The 14067-nt window shown below is 33.0% G+C and overlaps 2 protein-coding genes across 3 annotated transcripts in view; one reads left to right on the top strand and one right to left on the bottom strand.

The window, feature by feature from the left end:
- LOC114323029 (telomere repeat-binding factor 4) overlaps positions 1–4259 on the bottom strand; it is a 25220-nt gene extending 20961 nt beyond the window's left edge. The window contains exons 1-2 of one of the 2 annotated variants that reach the window (XM_082908922.1): positions 3994–4234; positions 2054–2199 (exon numbers count right to left, since the gene is read on the bottom strand). In XM_082908922.1, coding sequence (XP_082765048.1) covers positions 2054–2068 — 15 coding nt within the window. In that variant the 5' untranslated portion in view covers positions 2069–2199; positions 3994–4234. Of the gene's footprint in view, positions 1–2053; positions 2200–3993 lie in introns of both variants that reach the window. The other variant, XM_082908921.1, reaches the window with a different exon arrangement.
- Positions 4260–5640: 1381 nt separating this feature from the next.
- On the top strand, positions 5641–13783 carry LOC114275545 (dihydrolipoyllysine-residue acetyltransferase component 2 of pyruvate dehydrogenase complex, mitochondrial). Its single transcript, XM_028217602.2, has 19 exons — positions 5641–5930; positions 6780–6873; positions 8033–8160; positions 8322–8410; positions 8530–8570; positions 8726–8781; positions 8859–8933; positions 9036–9128; positions 10446–10688; positions 10803–10875; positions 11093–11184; positions 11398–11483; positions 11565–11640; positions 11910–11977; positions 12058–12124; positions 12223–12318; positions 12828–12930; positions 13040–13135; positions 13247–13783. The coding sequence occupies exons 1-19, from the start codon at positions 5892–5894 to the stop codon at positions 13315–13317; spliced, it is 1686 nt and encodes a 561-aa protein (XP_028073403.1). The 5' UTR covers positions 5641–5891; the 3' UTR covers positions 13318–13783.
- Positions 13784–14067: the final 284 nt, after the last annotated feature.

Genomic DNA, 14067 nt, shown 5'->3' with positions numbered 1-14067 from the left:
TTCTCATATTTTCTGAGTAAACTCTTATTCATAAATGTTGAATCCACAACCTCACACCATAAAGTGGTGCTACGCAACAATTAGATCAAAGTCCTTGGTTAAAAGATCACACCTAGTAAAATAATAATAAAAGATTGATAGACAAATATTTTTTTCTTTTTTCTTTTTTTGTTGCATTTGTTGGGGACATTTATTTTTCTGATGGGACAAAATGGGGTATCAATAAACTACTCGCTACTCCTTTTTTTATATGGATACCCTTCAGTACACGATTGTAATTAGATTAGCTTTATTATTCCAATCAAAGACTAATAATTATAGAATGATATCACTTCCTAATTGGACAGTATGTCATCTGTGAATATCCTTGATAAATGATTCAACAGACAGAATAAATTGTTGTTCAGTGTAGAGAATATTTTCAGCATTAAAGAGTTTGAATTCCTAAGGTTTCACCTCCTATGGTGGTTATTGGATTACGGCACACAATTCATGTGGTGTGAGGTTCACTCTATGTACTAGGCCTGTGGACATTTATCTTGATTTGATTACCATCTATATTCATACAACAAATTTCTGGTAAAAGAAACAGACACAATCAGATGCAAATAAAATTATCATCATAGCAGCAAATGAAGCAGAGAGTTGATGCGGTGACATCAACCTTATAAAGATCTTGAATATGTTACAATAAAACTTAAACATCATGTTTACCACACAAGATGATTAATAATCCAATAACTACAAACAGAACTCCACCTAATGAAATAAAGAAACCCCTTTTTTTATTGATCAATGTGGTCCAATCATGATACATTTTGTGTATCATTGTGATTTGTAACACATTCATGTAGCACATATTGTATCATGCGTCATATTCTACATTAATATATATAAACATAAGTTGCAAAAATAAGTAAATTAATGTAAAACACAAATATATAGAACATAAAGCAATAAAAAGATAAAGCTCTCAATATATCTAAAATTGCAGCTCCAAACGATAGGGTTTAACCCCAATGGTCTTACAAGGTTGTCGTGATTTTTTATCTACACTAAAGCCTCGTTTGGGAATAGGCTATTTTAGTAACTTTTTAACTTTTTACGAAAAGATGTGCAGAAAAGTAGAGAAATTGATGTGACAACTTATAGTGACTTTTTGACTTTTTAGCTAAAATATATAGTTGACAAACAAGGCCTAAGGCTTCCTTTGGCAAGTGGCTTGTTGTGGGGTGTCTTATATTTACTGAACACCCAACTAGAGGGGGGGGGGGGGCGCGACACACCGGAATTGATATTTACGAACCTGTAATATTAGTTTCGGGCCTACAGACTTTACCCTATATATTGTATCAATTTATACGTTTTAGGGTTAGAGATCAGACAACAAGTTGCGGAGTGTTCTTGTAATCCTTATTGCGTATAGGGGATTTTGATCGTTTCTCCGCTGTGAACGTAGGCATCTCACCGAACCACGTATATCTTGTGTTTGTGCGTGCGCTTGTTCTTCTTGTTATCGTTTATTATGTGATCGAAACCAGGTTCTTGCATAACATGGTTAAAAAGCCACTAAAAAAGACAAGTACATCTTACACCATTACTATATGGTTTATTTTTCCTTCGAAGGAAGTATTATAAATGCGAGTGTGCCAATAAGGATTGAAAATCCTTATAGATTAAATTCAAGCCAATTATCAGACGATTGTGTTGATGGTTCTTTTGCCTCAAAGAAGAGAACTTCAAAATTGCCAAATGTAGAGAAAATAAGAAAATAAAAGAAGAAAGAGGGAGATGAAAAAGATGATTGAGTGGGCAATCAAAGTAACCATTAATTTACCTCTTTTCCTATACTTTGAAAAGGAAGTTTAAAAAATAAATCTAAGTTAAATCTACTCCTGAGATAAGAGAAAAGACAAGAAAGATAAGTAAATTGTCTTTACTTTGTGTTGGAAGGATTTACAATATAGCCATATAAGGCTATTTATAGGTAAAAATGTGTAGGAAAAAACTACCCACTAACTACCCTATTCTCCCATCTTCATTCTTGTCTTACCATGTATCCTTCCATGATCTCCTATCTCCTCCACTTTAGGCTCCATATGCTCCACGTTCTTCCACTTCCTCCATCATCTTTTCCACATTTTTTCACACTTCATAACTTCTTATAACTTCCAAATGAATAGGAGAGTGACATATGTCCTGCAATTACATAAATAATAATAAAATTTATTTATGGTGCCAATAGTTACATAAAGTTTATGTTAGGATGGCAATTTCTGTGGAACAAAAAAATTGAGTCCATGTATTTGTGTGTTGGGCATGCTATTTGGGTTGTCAATTTGTTGATTCCATTTGAAGATTGGATTGTGACTTGTGCAAAGTTGTCACTCCATTACAATCAAATAAAAAAAATAATAAAAAAAAGGAGGAGCATTTGCATTAACTATGGGGCACGGTTCTTTTTATCGGCACCAAAATAAGTTTGGATTTCACTGAAAATTTTGTTTTGGGAAAATACAATACTTTTGGAGTCCACAGGAGAGCCTACCTAATAGGCTACTCAAGTGCGAGTGTGCAGACCTACAAAAACCTACAAAAGTAATATGAGTTCTACTCTCTACAAGCTCAAGCAGGATCCTATCTACAAAACTACTACGAGCTTCGATCGATAGCCCACTTAAGGCCCCGTTTCGGGATAGGCTATTTTAGCCTAAAAGCCAACAAACCACTACAAGTTGTCAGATCAATCACTCTACTTTTCTGTCCGTCTTTTTTTAAAAAGCAAATTCCCAAACCACTCCTAAGTAGGCGTACGGAACTTTGGCCAAATCATGTTTCCTGATTCCAAAACCTATTTATTTATTTATTTTTATTTATTAGAGCTTAACCGACCTCATTTGATGGGACTTAAGGCTTGGTTTGGTTTAGAGTTTATGCAAAACTTGAGCAGCCCTTGAATGTTCATGACAGATCTATTCATTTTCTTAGAGGAGATCTTTTGAAACCTATCGCTTACCTGATCTGGAAACAAAAAATTTCACATGCTACGTCGATTGTTTTCAACTAAAAAATGCTTGACAAATTTAACCCTCGATCGTTGGTAATAGAGTCATTCTATACAAATATAAGGGCGAGGAGCTTCGTAGAATACTATTCAATCAGAAGACACCAGGAGGATCAAAATGATGAGGATGGCTGTGGAAAAAGGGTTAGGCTAACCGTGTAAGGGTTACAAATCCGAACGTCATTGAGGCTCGTAATTTTTCATTCAATAATGGATGTAGTGACTTGGTGTGTCCATTGTTTTTCTCCTTTCGGAGATTTTTCCTCGAGATTCCTACATTTTCATGTATTGAAGACTTTGCAGGACACACTACATCACTGAATTCCGATCAATTAACAACTTTGAATTGTCCAACTCAGTTTTTCATACAATTCTACTTCTCTTACCTCAAAATTAACCTAAAAACACAGACACCATAACAGAAAAGCTCAATTTTGACATGGTAATTTCTTATTAATGCATTCTTCCTTTCATATATTTTTCCTTGACATTTCTATATTTTCATGGATTGAAGACTTTGCAGGACACACTACATCACGGAATTCTGAACAATTAACAACTTTGAATTGTCCGACTCAGCTTTTTCGTACAATTCCACTTCTCTTACCTCAAAATTAACCTAAAAACACAGACACCATAACAGAAAAGCTCAATTTCAACATACTAATTTTCTTATTAATGCATTCTTCCTTTCGGATATTTTCCCATGAGATTTCTATATTTTCATGGATTGAAGACTTTGCAAGACACACTACATCACCGAATTCCAATCAATCAACAACATTTAATAGTCCGACTCAGCTTTTTCATACAATTCCACTTCTCTTACATCAAAATTAGAATAGAAACACGGACAGCGTAACAGAAAGCTAAATTTCAACATTCTAGTGTAAAAAAAAAAAGATGAAGACAAAAGAGAGGGTGAAAACCTTAAGGTCAATGTTGGAGCGTTGGGACAGAGAAAGAGCAAAGTCGGGATCTTTGAGGATGTTCTTCCACTTGCCAGTGCCGTGCTTTGCCACTCCAGCTCGAAGGGCTTCTTCTTCTTCCGTCGTCCACTTCTGCTTCTGATTCCCCATCTCTCTCTCTCTCTCTCGCTAAACTTGGCTGATTCCTGTGGAAATTCTGTGTTTCTGTAGACTGTGAGTACCTCTCAGTAGTTGGGCTTTCACACAATTTTTTTCCTTTTTCGTTTATTAATAAAATTACATCAATTTAATAATTATAAAAAAAAATTAAAATAAACAATAAATATATTTTTATTTTATGACTCGTCTTCCAAGAAAAATTATGATTTATTTTTAAATATTTATTTGTTATTTATTTTTTATGAAATAAATGTGATAAAATAATAATAGATAAACGGTTCCGTTTGATAGAGCTTTTAAAATATAATTTTATACTTATTTTTTAGTGTGGTGTTTGTTTAATATTTTTAAAAATTAATTTTACACTCACTTTTAAAAACTTTTTCAAATGTGAAAAAATTTGGACTAACCGGTCGTCTCACCGATCGTCCGGCTGGATAACTGGAACAGTGTTTTTTTTTTACCTGTTATTTTTATATTACAAAAAAATATATTTGTGAATTTTTTTTTAATTTTTTATGAGTTTTGAATAGAATTTTGGGTTGTATGTTTGGTTATGAGTTGTAAAATTTTTTATTAAATATCATATGTCACGTCACTCAATTCAAACTCAATTTACAACTCCTAACCAAACAAATTTTCACACTCAAATTATAATTTTAAAACCTTAACAAACACTATCTACATGCATGTGAAAGTTAAAGGAAAAAATTACTAACACATGAAGGGGTACTTGTATCCCTACAGCCTTTATTTGCATCTCATTATAAATACATTTGTACTATGTATTTGCAAAAAAAAATTCAACTTTTATCTGTATGTAATTTATCAGTATAATAAATTTAATTTTTTATTAATAATATACACTAAAAATCTTATAAAATTAACATTTAAAATATTATAATTGATAAAAAAAAATCTATAATTTTATAGTGAGTAACATTTAAAATATTATAATTGATAAAAAAAAATCTATAATTTTATAGTGAATAATTAAAAATAAAAAAAAATCATAATATATGATGATTAATGTGTAAAATGATTCACTATGCTTGATTTCACTTTTCAAAAAACGCTTTTCAGAAAATTTTATTTTTTTATTTTTCATGTTTTTTTGTTTTTACTGATTTTTTTTAATATTTTAAGTAATTTTTTTAATTTTTAGGCATACCTAACTTAGATGTATCTAAAAAGTAAAAAAATTGTGAAGAAAAACTTTTAAAAATTCACTAAATATCCAAAATACAGAAAAATATGAGAATTCAATACATTTTTTATATTTTTATGTATTTATTAATTTTTTAAAATATTTTTTCACAAATTTTTTACTTTTTAAATACATCTAAGTAAGGTGAATTTAAAAAGTAAAAAGAATATTTAAAATTTAAAAAATATTCACTAAAAATATAAAAATTAAAAAATTTAATTTTTAAAAAATTTAATTTAAAAAATTCAAACTAAAAATTTGTTTTGAAACACGAATACGTATTTTTCTGCATTGAATAGTTTTTCAGCCAAAAGACGGTCAGCCAATAAAACGAGAAAAAAAACGAAGTGAAAAGTCTGTAAAGGTAGGCAAGCACCAAACACAAACACACAACCCGAAAAAATATATAAAATTAACCCCCAAAACAACCGAAATGGCGTCCTGAGAATTTTGCGATCCAGCCCTAGATCTCTCTCTCTCTCTCGTTCGATTTTCCAGATTCGAACGCAGTTCTTCGATCTCAGCAGCTACCATGTCTCACGCATCTCACCTCTTCACTCACTCTAAAAAGGTACATACCTTTCTCATTCAAACTTTCTGTATATTCACCATAATAATTATTATTATATGCATTTATGTCGTGTATCTATGGTCTCCTCTGTATTTGATTGTAATTTTTATAGCTTGAGTTATGAGAAAATAAAATTGTTGTATCATCTGAAATCAAAGATGTTATGTTCATGGTTTTCAGTTTGGATTTTTATTGTATTGGGGGCTGCTTGATTTTGTTTTCGTCTTCCAGAAAACTTAAACTTGTTTGGTCTGGAAACTGTTTTCATTATTTTTTATTTTATTTTTTAAAACCCGCTTTTTTTTTTTGTTTTCATTTAAAAAAAAAGAAAAGACTATAGGTGTTTTTAAACCTTTTACTGTTTTTGTTTTCTAAAAGTGAAAAGAATAAAATATAATGAAAACACACAAGAGAAGTGCGTTTGGTATGATTTTTCATTTTCTTTTATTGAAAATAGGAAAACTGAAATTTGAAATAGAAAACTTGTTTAGCAAACTGTTTTAGGAAAAAAAATAAAAAAATAAAATGAAAACATCCTATTTCTTATGAAAGACTTTGAAGTTGGTTTTGTAAATTTTTGAAAATTGTTTTTGCACACAATTACATCGATGGGTATTTTTTTGACTTTTGTTTCAGAAAACATGAAAACAGTATCCAACCAATTTTTTCACTAGGTGTTCTGGCATTTTGTGAATCCATCTTCAAGATGCTTTTGTTATTGTTCTATCCTAATACCATTAACTCCACTTGTGTTTCTCGGTGCTGTTGCATTCAATATTATACAGTTTTTTGTTGATTGGTGATAAGTTTTTGGTTTTGGTGTTAAATTTTTGTTCTTTCTATCTACAGTTGAGAAATGCTCACAGCTTACTGCGGCATGAACGTGCCATTTTAGTACGTTGGTTTTCAAATGGTGCACGACCCTCTATTGGTATAGGAGATGGTAAGTAGCTGGTTCTGGATTTTTAATTTTCGGCTGGTAACAGGTCTGATGCCTGCTAGCGTTCTCTAATGAGTTTGTTGTAAATAGTATGGAATTATATAGTTTTCTTTTCTTTTCGATTTGAATGTGTTTGGCATAGAATCAAAATTTGTTTTTCTTATCTGTAGTTCATGCATGAATGCAACCTAAAATATTGTTGAAACATGTGAAATTTGTTAAGATATTATAACCATTTCTGTTTAAGTTTGCCCTCGGCCTCTTCCAGTTTTAGGAGTTTAACGCTCACTAACTCACATCTTCTCACCACAGCGTTCTCCTATCTAATTCTATGTTAATTTCATATTGCATAAAACTTTTTTCATATATTTTTGTATTATTTTTCAATGGACTACAAAGCTACCGCCCGAGGGAACATTGCACCCTTTGTGTTCAAACTCGCTATTTTCTCATTGACTTGTGAAAGCATATGTGTCAAAATTATGAACATGCTGGCACAATTCATTCTGAAAATTAAGATTTCAAATTGTCCTGCCCTTTGACAATTTTTTGGGTATGGTTGAGTCTAACCTTGAACATATTGTAGATCCTTGAATATCTCTCGTCATTTATCATTATTGTGCAAACAACATTCATTGATGGAATTTATCCTCTTCTTTTTCTTCATTTGGGACTCCTCACTACTCCTTTGTTTTATATGCATACCCTTCAATAGATAATTGTAATTAGTTTAGCCTTGATATTCCCTTCGAAGAGTAATAGTCATATAATGATATCTGTTCATAAGTTGGATAATATGTCATCTGTGAATATCCTTGATAAATGATTTAACAGACAAAGAAGAAGAGAATCATTAAATGTTAGCATTGAGTTCGCCTTTACTTGTAGAAGTTGTTGTTCAGTCCAGAGAATATTTTCAGCATTAAAGAGTTTGAATTTCAAAAGTTTCACCTCCTATGGTGCTTATTGGATTATGGCACACGTGTCACATGGTGTGACATTCCCTCTATGTACTAGGCATGTGGATATTTATCTTGATTTGATTACCATCTATATTCATACAATAAATATTCTAAAGCTTACCTTCCCATTTGGCATGATAGTTGTGTTGTTGGGAAGTTCTTGAGCTTTATTGTGTTTTTTTAACTTTTTTTATTATCAGATATTATGGGGGCCCGCAAACATGGTTATGTATCTGGAGAAAGAAATGGGGCTTGCAAGTCATCCACTAGATATACTTCAAGTACAGATAGCTTTCATTATAAAGCAATAAATTCAGCCATCTTCAAGGTCTTTTTGATACATATAATATTTTCTCCCTCTCCTCATCCTCCTAGTCGTCGTTCTCATTCTTTAGATTGCCTCATTTTTTGCATCACAGTTTCTTGTGGAGACATGTGCATCTCCCAAACTGAGATCAGTGGCTAACTATCGTGCTCCATTTTGTGTAGACTTCATCAGCAGTAGTATGTGAAGGAAATGCTTTGAGGAAAGCAATGAAATCAGAATCTCCAATGGCTGGTTTGGTATTCTACAGAGGGTACATTCTGCACTAGTTTGTCAGATCTTTATTTTTATTTTTTACTGTCATATGCAAATGCTTAAAAGGTGAAAAAAGTACTATGTACGCGGGCCTGATTTCATATATTGTGCTATCAGTTCACAGGTGCACCCAAGGAGAGGTTATTCAACTGATTCAGGTATAGTTCAATTTTATTTTTTGTGACATGATGGTGCTGAAGAAGTGTACAAGCTTTTCCTTTGTTGTCAAGTGTGATGATCTTGTTCAAATCATATTTGATCTGGCCATGTAATTCATAACTGTATGGTTTCTTATAAGTTATGATATCTTCAGGCCTTCCTCCACACCAGGAGATTGGGATGCCTTCACTTTCACCAACAATGACAGAGGCATGTACTATTTTTGAGCAAAGAGATTCACACCATACTAGATCTACTCTTTCCTTCTAAATATATTTGCATTGCAGGGTAATATTGCAAGGTGGCTGAAAAAAGAAGGTGATAAAGTTTCTCCTGGTGAAGTGCTCTGTGAAGTTGAAACAGTGGGTCCTTGCTTTTTCTTCTATTTTTTCTAATTGTTTAAAGTTATTGTTAGACTGGTCATGTAAATTGACATTGTATGTCACTTCCATTCAATATTGAAGGATAAAGCAACAGTTGAGATGGAATGCATGGAGGAAGGATATCTTGCTAAGATAGTACGTGGAGATGGAGAGAAAGAAATTAAAGTTGGTGAGGTATTAATTCTGTCTTGTATTAAGACCACTTTGGTCCTAATTATTTCATATGTCTATTCCTTTTATTTCATGGTTATCTTTTTCTGTATATATTAATCAACATATGAATTAAAGTTGGATACTATTGGCCTATTAGGTCTAGTTTTGAGGAATGAGTTCTCCAAAACCTGTTTTATAAGAGCAGTAGAATATTTGGGAATATATTTTGTTCAGTAGTTTATTATTATTTTTTACTAGAGAACAGAAAACATAAATATGGTGTTTGCAGGAAAAAAAATTAAACTCAAATTTTTTTAAAACAATTGGGAAATGGCTAACCAACATATTTGCCATATACTCTCTGTTCTTTATGCACCCACCCCCACACCTACAAACTGATTTCAGGATATTCTAGGAAAAAGGCCTTTGCGTCTGCCTTCTTATTATTTAATTTATTGCTAAATGACTAAAAAAGCTAAGGACTGTACTTGAATACCAGACATCAGTTTTTCAATTATCTAAACTAATAATTGCTTTAGAGTTCCCATTTGCTAGAGACTAGAGTCTATCCATTTCTCTTCTGTGAACATTCTCATGGCCCATTTATGCGCACTAGCCTTTGTTTGGCTGAACGTGACAATTTCCCAAGCTAGCAGTAGATCCCATTAGCTTTGCTTTTCAGCTCTCACGGAGTATACAACCACATGATTCTAAGCATTTTGTGGTAGGTCAGCATTTTTTTAATCTTCATCTGGAAATTTTGGCAATTTTTCTCAGTTCATGTTGTAAAGAACTTCATAGGCCACTACGTTTTCTCCCAAAGTATAGCCACATTTTCTTATCTGGTTCAATTCTCTCCGTCTTTTTGGGACTTCATGGGTGCACTTTGCACATAACTAAGCTGTTGCAGCCTCCTTTATTTTATAAAGTTGTTGAATTATGTAACTTAAAGCAAATAGTGTTTGTTCCAGCCATGCCTTTGTCTTGCCACACTTTGGACTTTGTATCCTTATCTCAGCTATGCGTAAATTTGATCTAGCATTAGAGCGGCCTCATAGATATTTTTATTTAATGTGGTACGTATCCATCAGTCGCTCAATATGCCATGAGCATGTTTTTGATATCGTATGTTTTGTCAAGCCTAGTGAATTGAAATGTTGATAGAGTAAATAACTGAAATTAATTACATGAATTGGAAATTGTGTCTTAGTTGGCATAGAGTTTTTTTTTAATACATAAATATATATATATATATATATAATTGTATATATATAATTGATGAGCAGTATAGAGAATAGTCTTTTGGAGCGTTGAGAGTTTGTTTATGACTTCCTGTAGGTAATCGCCATAACTGTTGAAGACGAGGAGGATATTGCAAAATTCAAAGATTATGAACCTTCAAAATCAGGTGCCGGTCCTGCAGCTAAAGCGGCATCTGAATCCGCCCCACCCAAAGAAGAAAAAGTCGAGGCACCTGCCACCTCGCCAGAGCCAAAGGTTACTAAGGCCCCTGCCCCTTCTTCAGCTGAAGATCGCATTTTTGCTAGTCCTCTTGCAAAAAAGTTGGCTGAAGATCACAATGTAACTATATAAGATGCTTTCACTAAATTTTGTTCAACTATTGTCTTACCATGGATTGGAGGACAACTCAAGCTGAATATCTTTTGATATTTGTATAACATCCCTTGATTGTAGGTGCCTCTCTCAAGCATCAAAGGAACAGGTCCTGATGGACGCATTGTGAAGGCTGATATTGAAGATTATTTGGGTATTTTATGTTTGCTTCTTCAATTACTTTATGTGCCATGATTTTGGTGCTTTGCTTCTTTTATTGCTTATTTCAGTTATTTTCAAGGCTAAATGCTGCTGTATGATGTTCTCATGTATTATTTATAGGTCTCACTTTCTCTTTAATGTGCAATTTTTTTCAATAATCATTCAGCTGAATATTGAATTACCTTTGTTTTTTTCTCCATGTGGTGTAGCTTCTGGAAGGAAGGAAGTTTCAAGAGCAGCCCCCAAAGGTGACACAGTATCTTTAGATTACACAGACATCCCTCATTCTCAGATAAGAAAGGTAATATATATAGTAAATTAAATTGTCAGCATCATATCCTGGTGTTCTTTTAACAATTTTGATGTGCTGATCCTTTCCTGTTGCACTCCATGTGGGCCATCATACCTTAGTTTCTGAGATTTCAGATCCATGTTTGCAATTCTTAATTGATCAATTTTTTAAGCTTAATTTAAGCTTTATTTCCAAATCTAATCCCTGGTGCAATGTTTACAGATCACAGCTTCAAGGTTGTTATTGTCGAAGCAAACTATTCCCCATTACTATTTAACTGTTGATACATGTGTTGACAAACTGATGGAGTGAGTATTTGTTGATTTTCATTTGAAAGATAAAACCCATCAAAAGATTTTATGAGCACTGAATAACTACTTCCTCTGTAGATTGCGGAGCCAACTTAATTCATTACAAGAAGCTTCAGGTGGAAAGAGAATCTCTATTAACGATCTTGTAATTAAGGTATCTAATTCTCTTGGCACAGTAAACTTTGTGGATATCTGAGTTCTTCTATCAGCAATCATTTTCATGTCGAAACCCTAACAGAATTGTGAAATGTGTAAAAGAAAATTCACTGGAGAGTGGGCTTTATTGCCACCAGAAGTGATAGTATAATGATTGGTTATGTTTTCAAAAAAGAAGTGACAATTATGAACATGGGATTTTTTTTTTTTTTTCCAATTTTTTGGCCATATATTTGTGGTGATCTTAGAAGTGAAAACTGACTGCAGGCTGCTGCTTTGGCTCTTCGAAAAGTTCCTCAGTGCAATAGTTCATGGACGAATGACTATATTCGACAGTAAGTATTTATGTGGTAAAGATTATTATCGCGTCGCCTTGTGAAATTCATTCTGATATTTTTTCTTGCAAATAATCCAGATATAACAATGTGAATATCAATGTTGCTGTGCAAACAGACAATGGATTGTTTGTCCCCGTCATCAAGGTGAGTCATTACAGTTTGATGTTATTGAATGATTTCCATGATCTCAGACTTACTAGTTCAGATATAACATGTGTTACAACCCTACTCTGGAATTGCAGGACGCTGACAAGAAAGGTTTATCCAAAATTTCTGATGATGTCAAACTTTTGGCCCAAAAAGCCAAGGAGAACAGCTTAAAGCCAGAAGACTATGAGGTTAGAAAATGCTTTTTGATTGTTGTCAAATTGCGAATTGATTCGTTAATAATTTTGTTAACATCGTGGATTGTATCGAATCAATTCACTTTACTTTGCATAATATATAATTTTATATATGTATTATATACATATGAAAATACACAAGTGTTTAAAATGAAATAAATATCAATATAACTAAATTATATATGTATATATGTATAAATTCATGTATATCAATATAAAAGATTAATTATTTGATTCTTTTTCTTTTTTTTGTTTTAAATTTTGTAAAAACGGTGTTGTTTCAAGCACTATGCAAATAGGATTGAGTCACAGTGAATCTCGATTAAACCATTTGATTTTCTCAATTTAAGATTCAATGACAAATTAAATCGTTTTGGTTGAAACTCATATCAAATCGTGTGAATCAAATCGTGAATCACAAGATTTTAACAACTATGCTTTTTGTTATTAGACAGATGCCTTGGGCTATTGTCAATTCTTATTTTATGGTATTCTATTTGCAGGGAGGTACATTCACTGTGTCAAATTTGGGAGGGCCGTTTGGGATCAAACAATTTTGTGCCATCATTAATCCCCCTCAGGCAGGCATTCTAGCAGTTGGTTCTGGTAAGATGGGCACCTAATGCATGCATTTGGTGCATTCATTTATTCGCCCTTTTTTCTTGTTATTTTGTTCCCTTTTGACCATCCTTCATCTCTAAAAATTCTTGAGCAGCTGAGAAGAGGGTTGTACCTGGTTCGGGCTCAGAGCAATATGATTTTGCAACCTTCATGTCTGTAACATTGAGCTGTGATCATCGTGTTATTGATGGTAAGGTTGCTCTGAACAAACATCCAAAATATGAATATTTACATCTAGCAAACTTATTCATTTGCCTAGAGAAAAACCCTAATCCTTCTTTTTTTGCTTCTGTTTGTTTAGGTGCAATCGGTGCAGAATGGCTGAAAGCATTTAAAGGTTACATTGAGAATCCGGAATCAATGTTGCTCTAAGTTGATCAACTTTTTTTTTTGGTCCATTCAAATTTCCCCATGATCAATCCGGATGAGGGACTTCTTGGGTTTGATTTCGTATTGGATTGATTGACATTCATATAATAGTGTTCCTTGTAGGAGCAAGAGGGTAAGAGAGTTTTTTATGGAATAAAGGGGGCAGCGATGTAACCATGCACTGATTTTTGCTCATGTAGAGTGTAAAACCCCTTCATCGTTTTGGATATAATTTGGATAAGCAGAGGATCTGGTTCAACATTCCTCTGGATAGCTGGTAGAAAAAATGTGTTGTCTTCTAGTGGTAGTTTGTGAAAATGGCCTATGAAAGAAAAGCGCTCTAATTTTCTGTCAAGGAGCCAGCCAATTTCAGTGTGCTGTGTTTGTAGATGCCATGATATGGACCAAAGTCGCATACTAGTGGGTGACAAAATTTCAATTTTTTAATTTCACAGCTATTTTTATCAAATATAACTTCAATTGGTTGATGCATTGGACCTTATAACTGATTAACCATAAATTTAGTTTAAGGGTCATTGATTCAACTGTTGGGTCAAATTTCTGATCTTGGGTAGTTTGAGATGTGGGATTGGCCCAAATGCCTTAGAGACGTTCAATTTGTCTGTAGTGTGCCTTAGAATCAACTTAATATGGGTTTGGGAAACTCGCTCTTAACCACGTGTTTTGAAGTCACAAATGGTTAAACATCTCTTTGGTTAAACCTTTCTCAAGACTAATATTGAGCCTGGAGGG

Source organism: Camellia sinensis, chromosome 15 (assembly GCF_055761805.1).
Source record: "Camellia sinensis isolate YWXY chromosome 15, ASM5576180v1, whole genome shotgun sequence".
NCBI classification, from domain to species: Eukaryota; Viridiplantae; Streptophyta; class Magnoliopsida; order Ericales; family Theaceae; genus Camellia; species Camellia sinensis.
Note: the sequence above shows the minus strand (reverse complement) of the source record. Positions and strands in the feature narration are given on the sequence as shown.

What these genes read in the sequence shown, in the direction of transcription:
- LOC114275545 (XM_028217602.2), top strand. Translation starts at nt 5,892, where the DNA reads ATGTCTCACGCATCTCACCTCTTCACTCACTCTAAAAAG. An exon ending in CTCTATTGGTATAGGAGATG is followed by an intron (nt 6,874 to 8,032) that starts GTAAGTAGCTGG and finishes TTTTATTATCAG; the next exon opens with ATATTATGGGGGCCCGCAAA. An exon ending in CTCATTCTCAGATAAGAAAG is followed by an intron (nt 11,185 to 11,397) that starts GTAATATATATA and finishes CAATGTTTACAG; the next exon opens with ATCACAGCTTCAAGGTTGTT.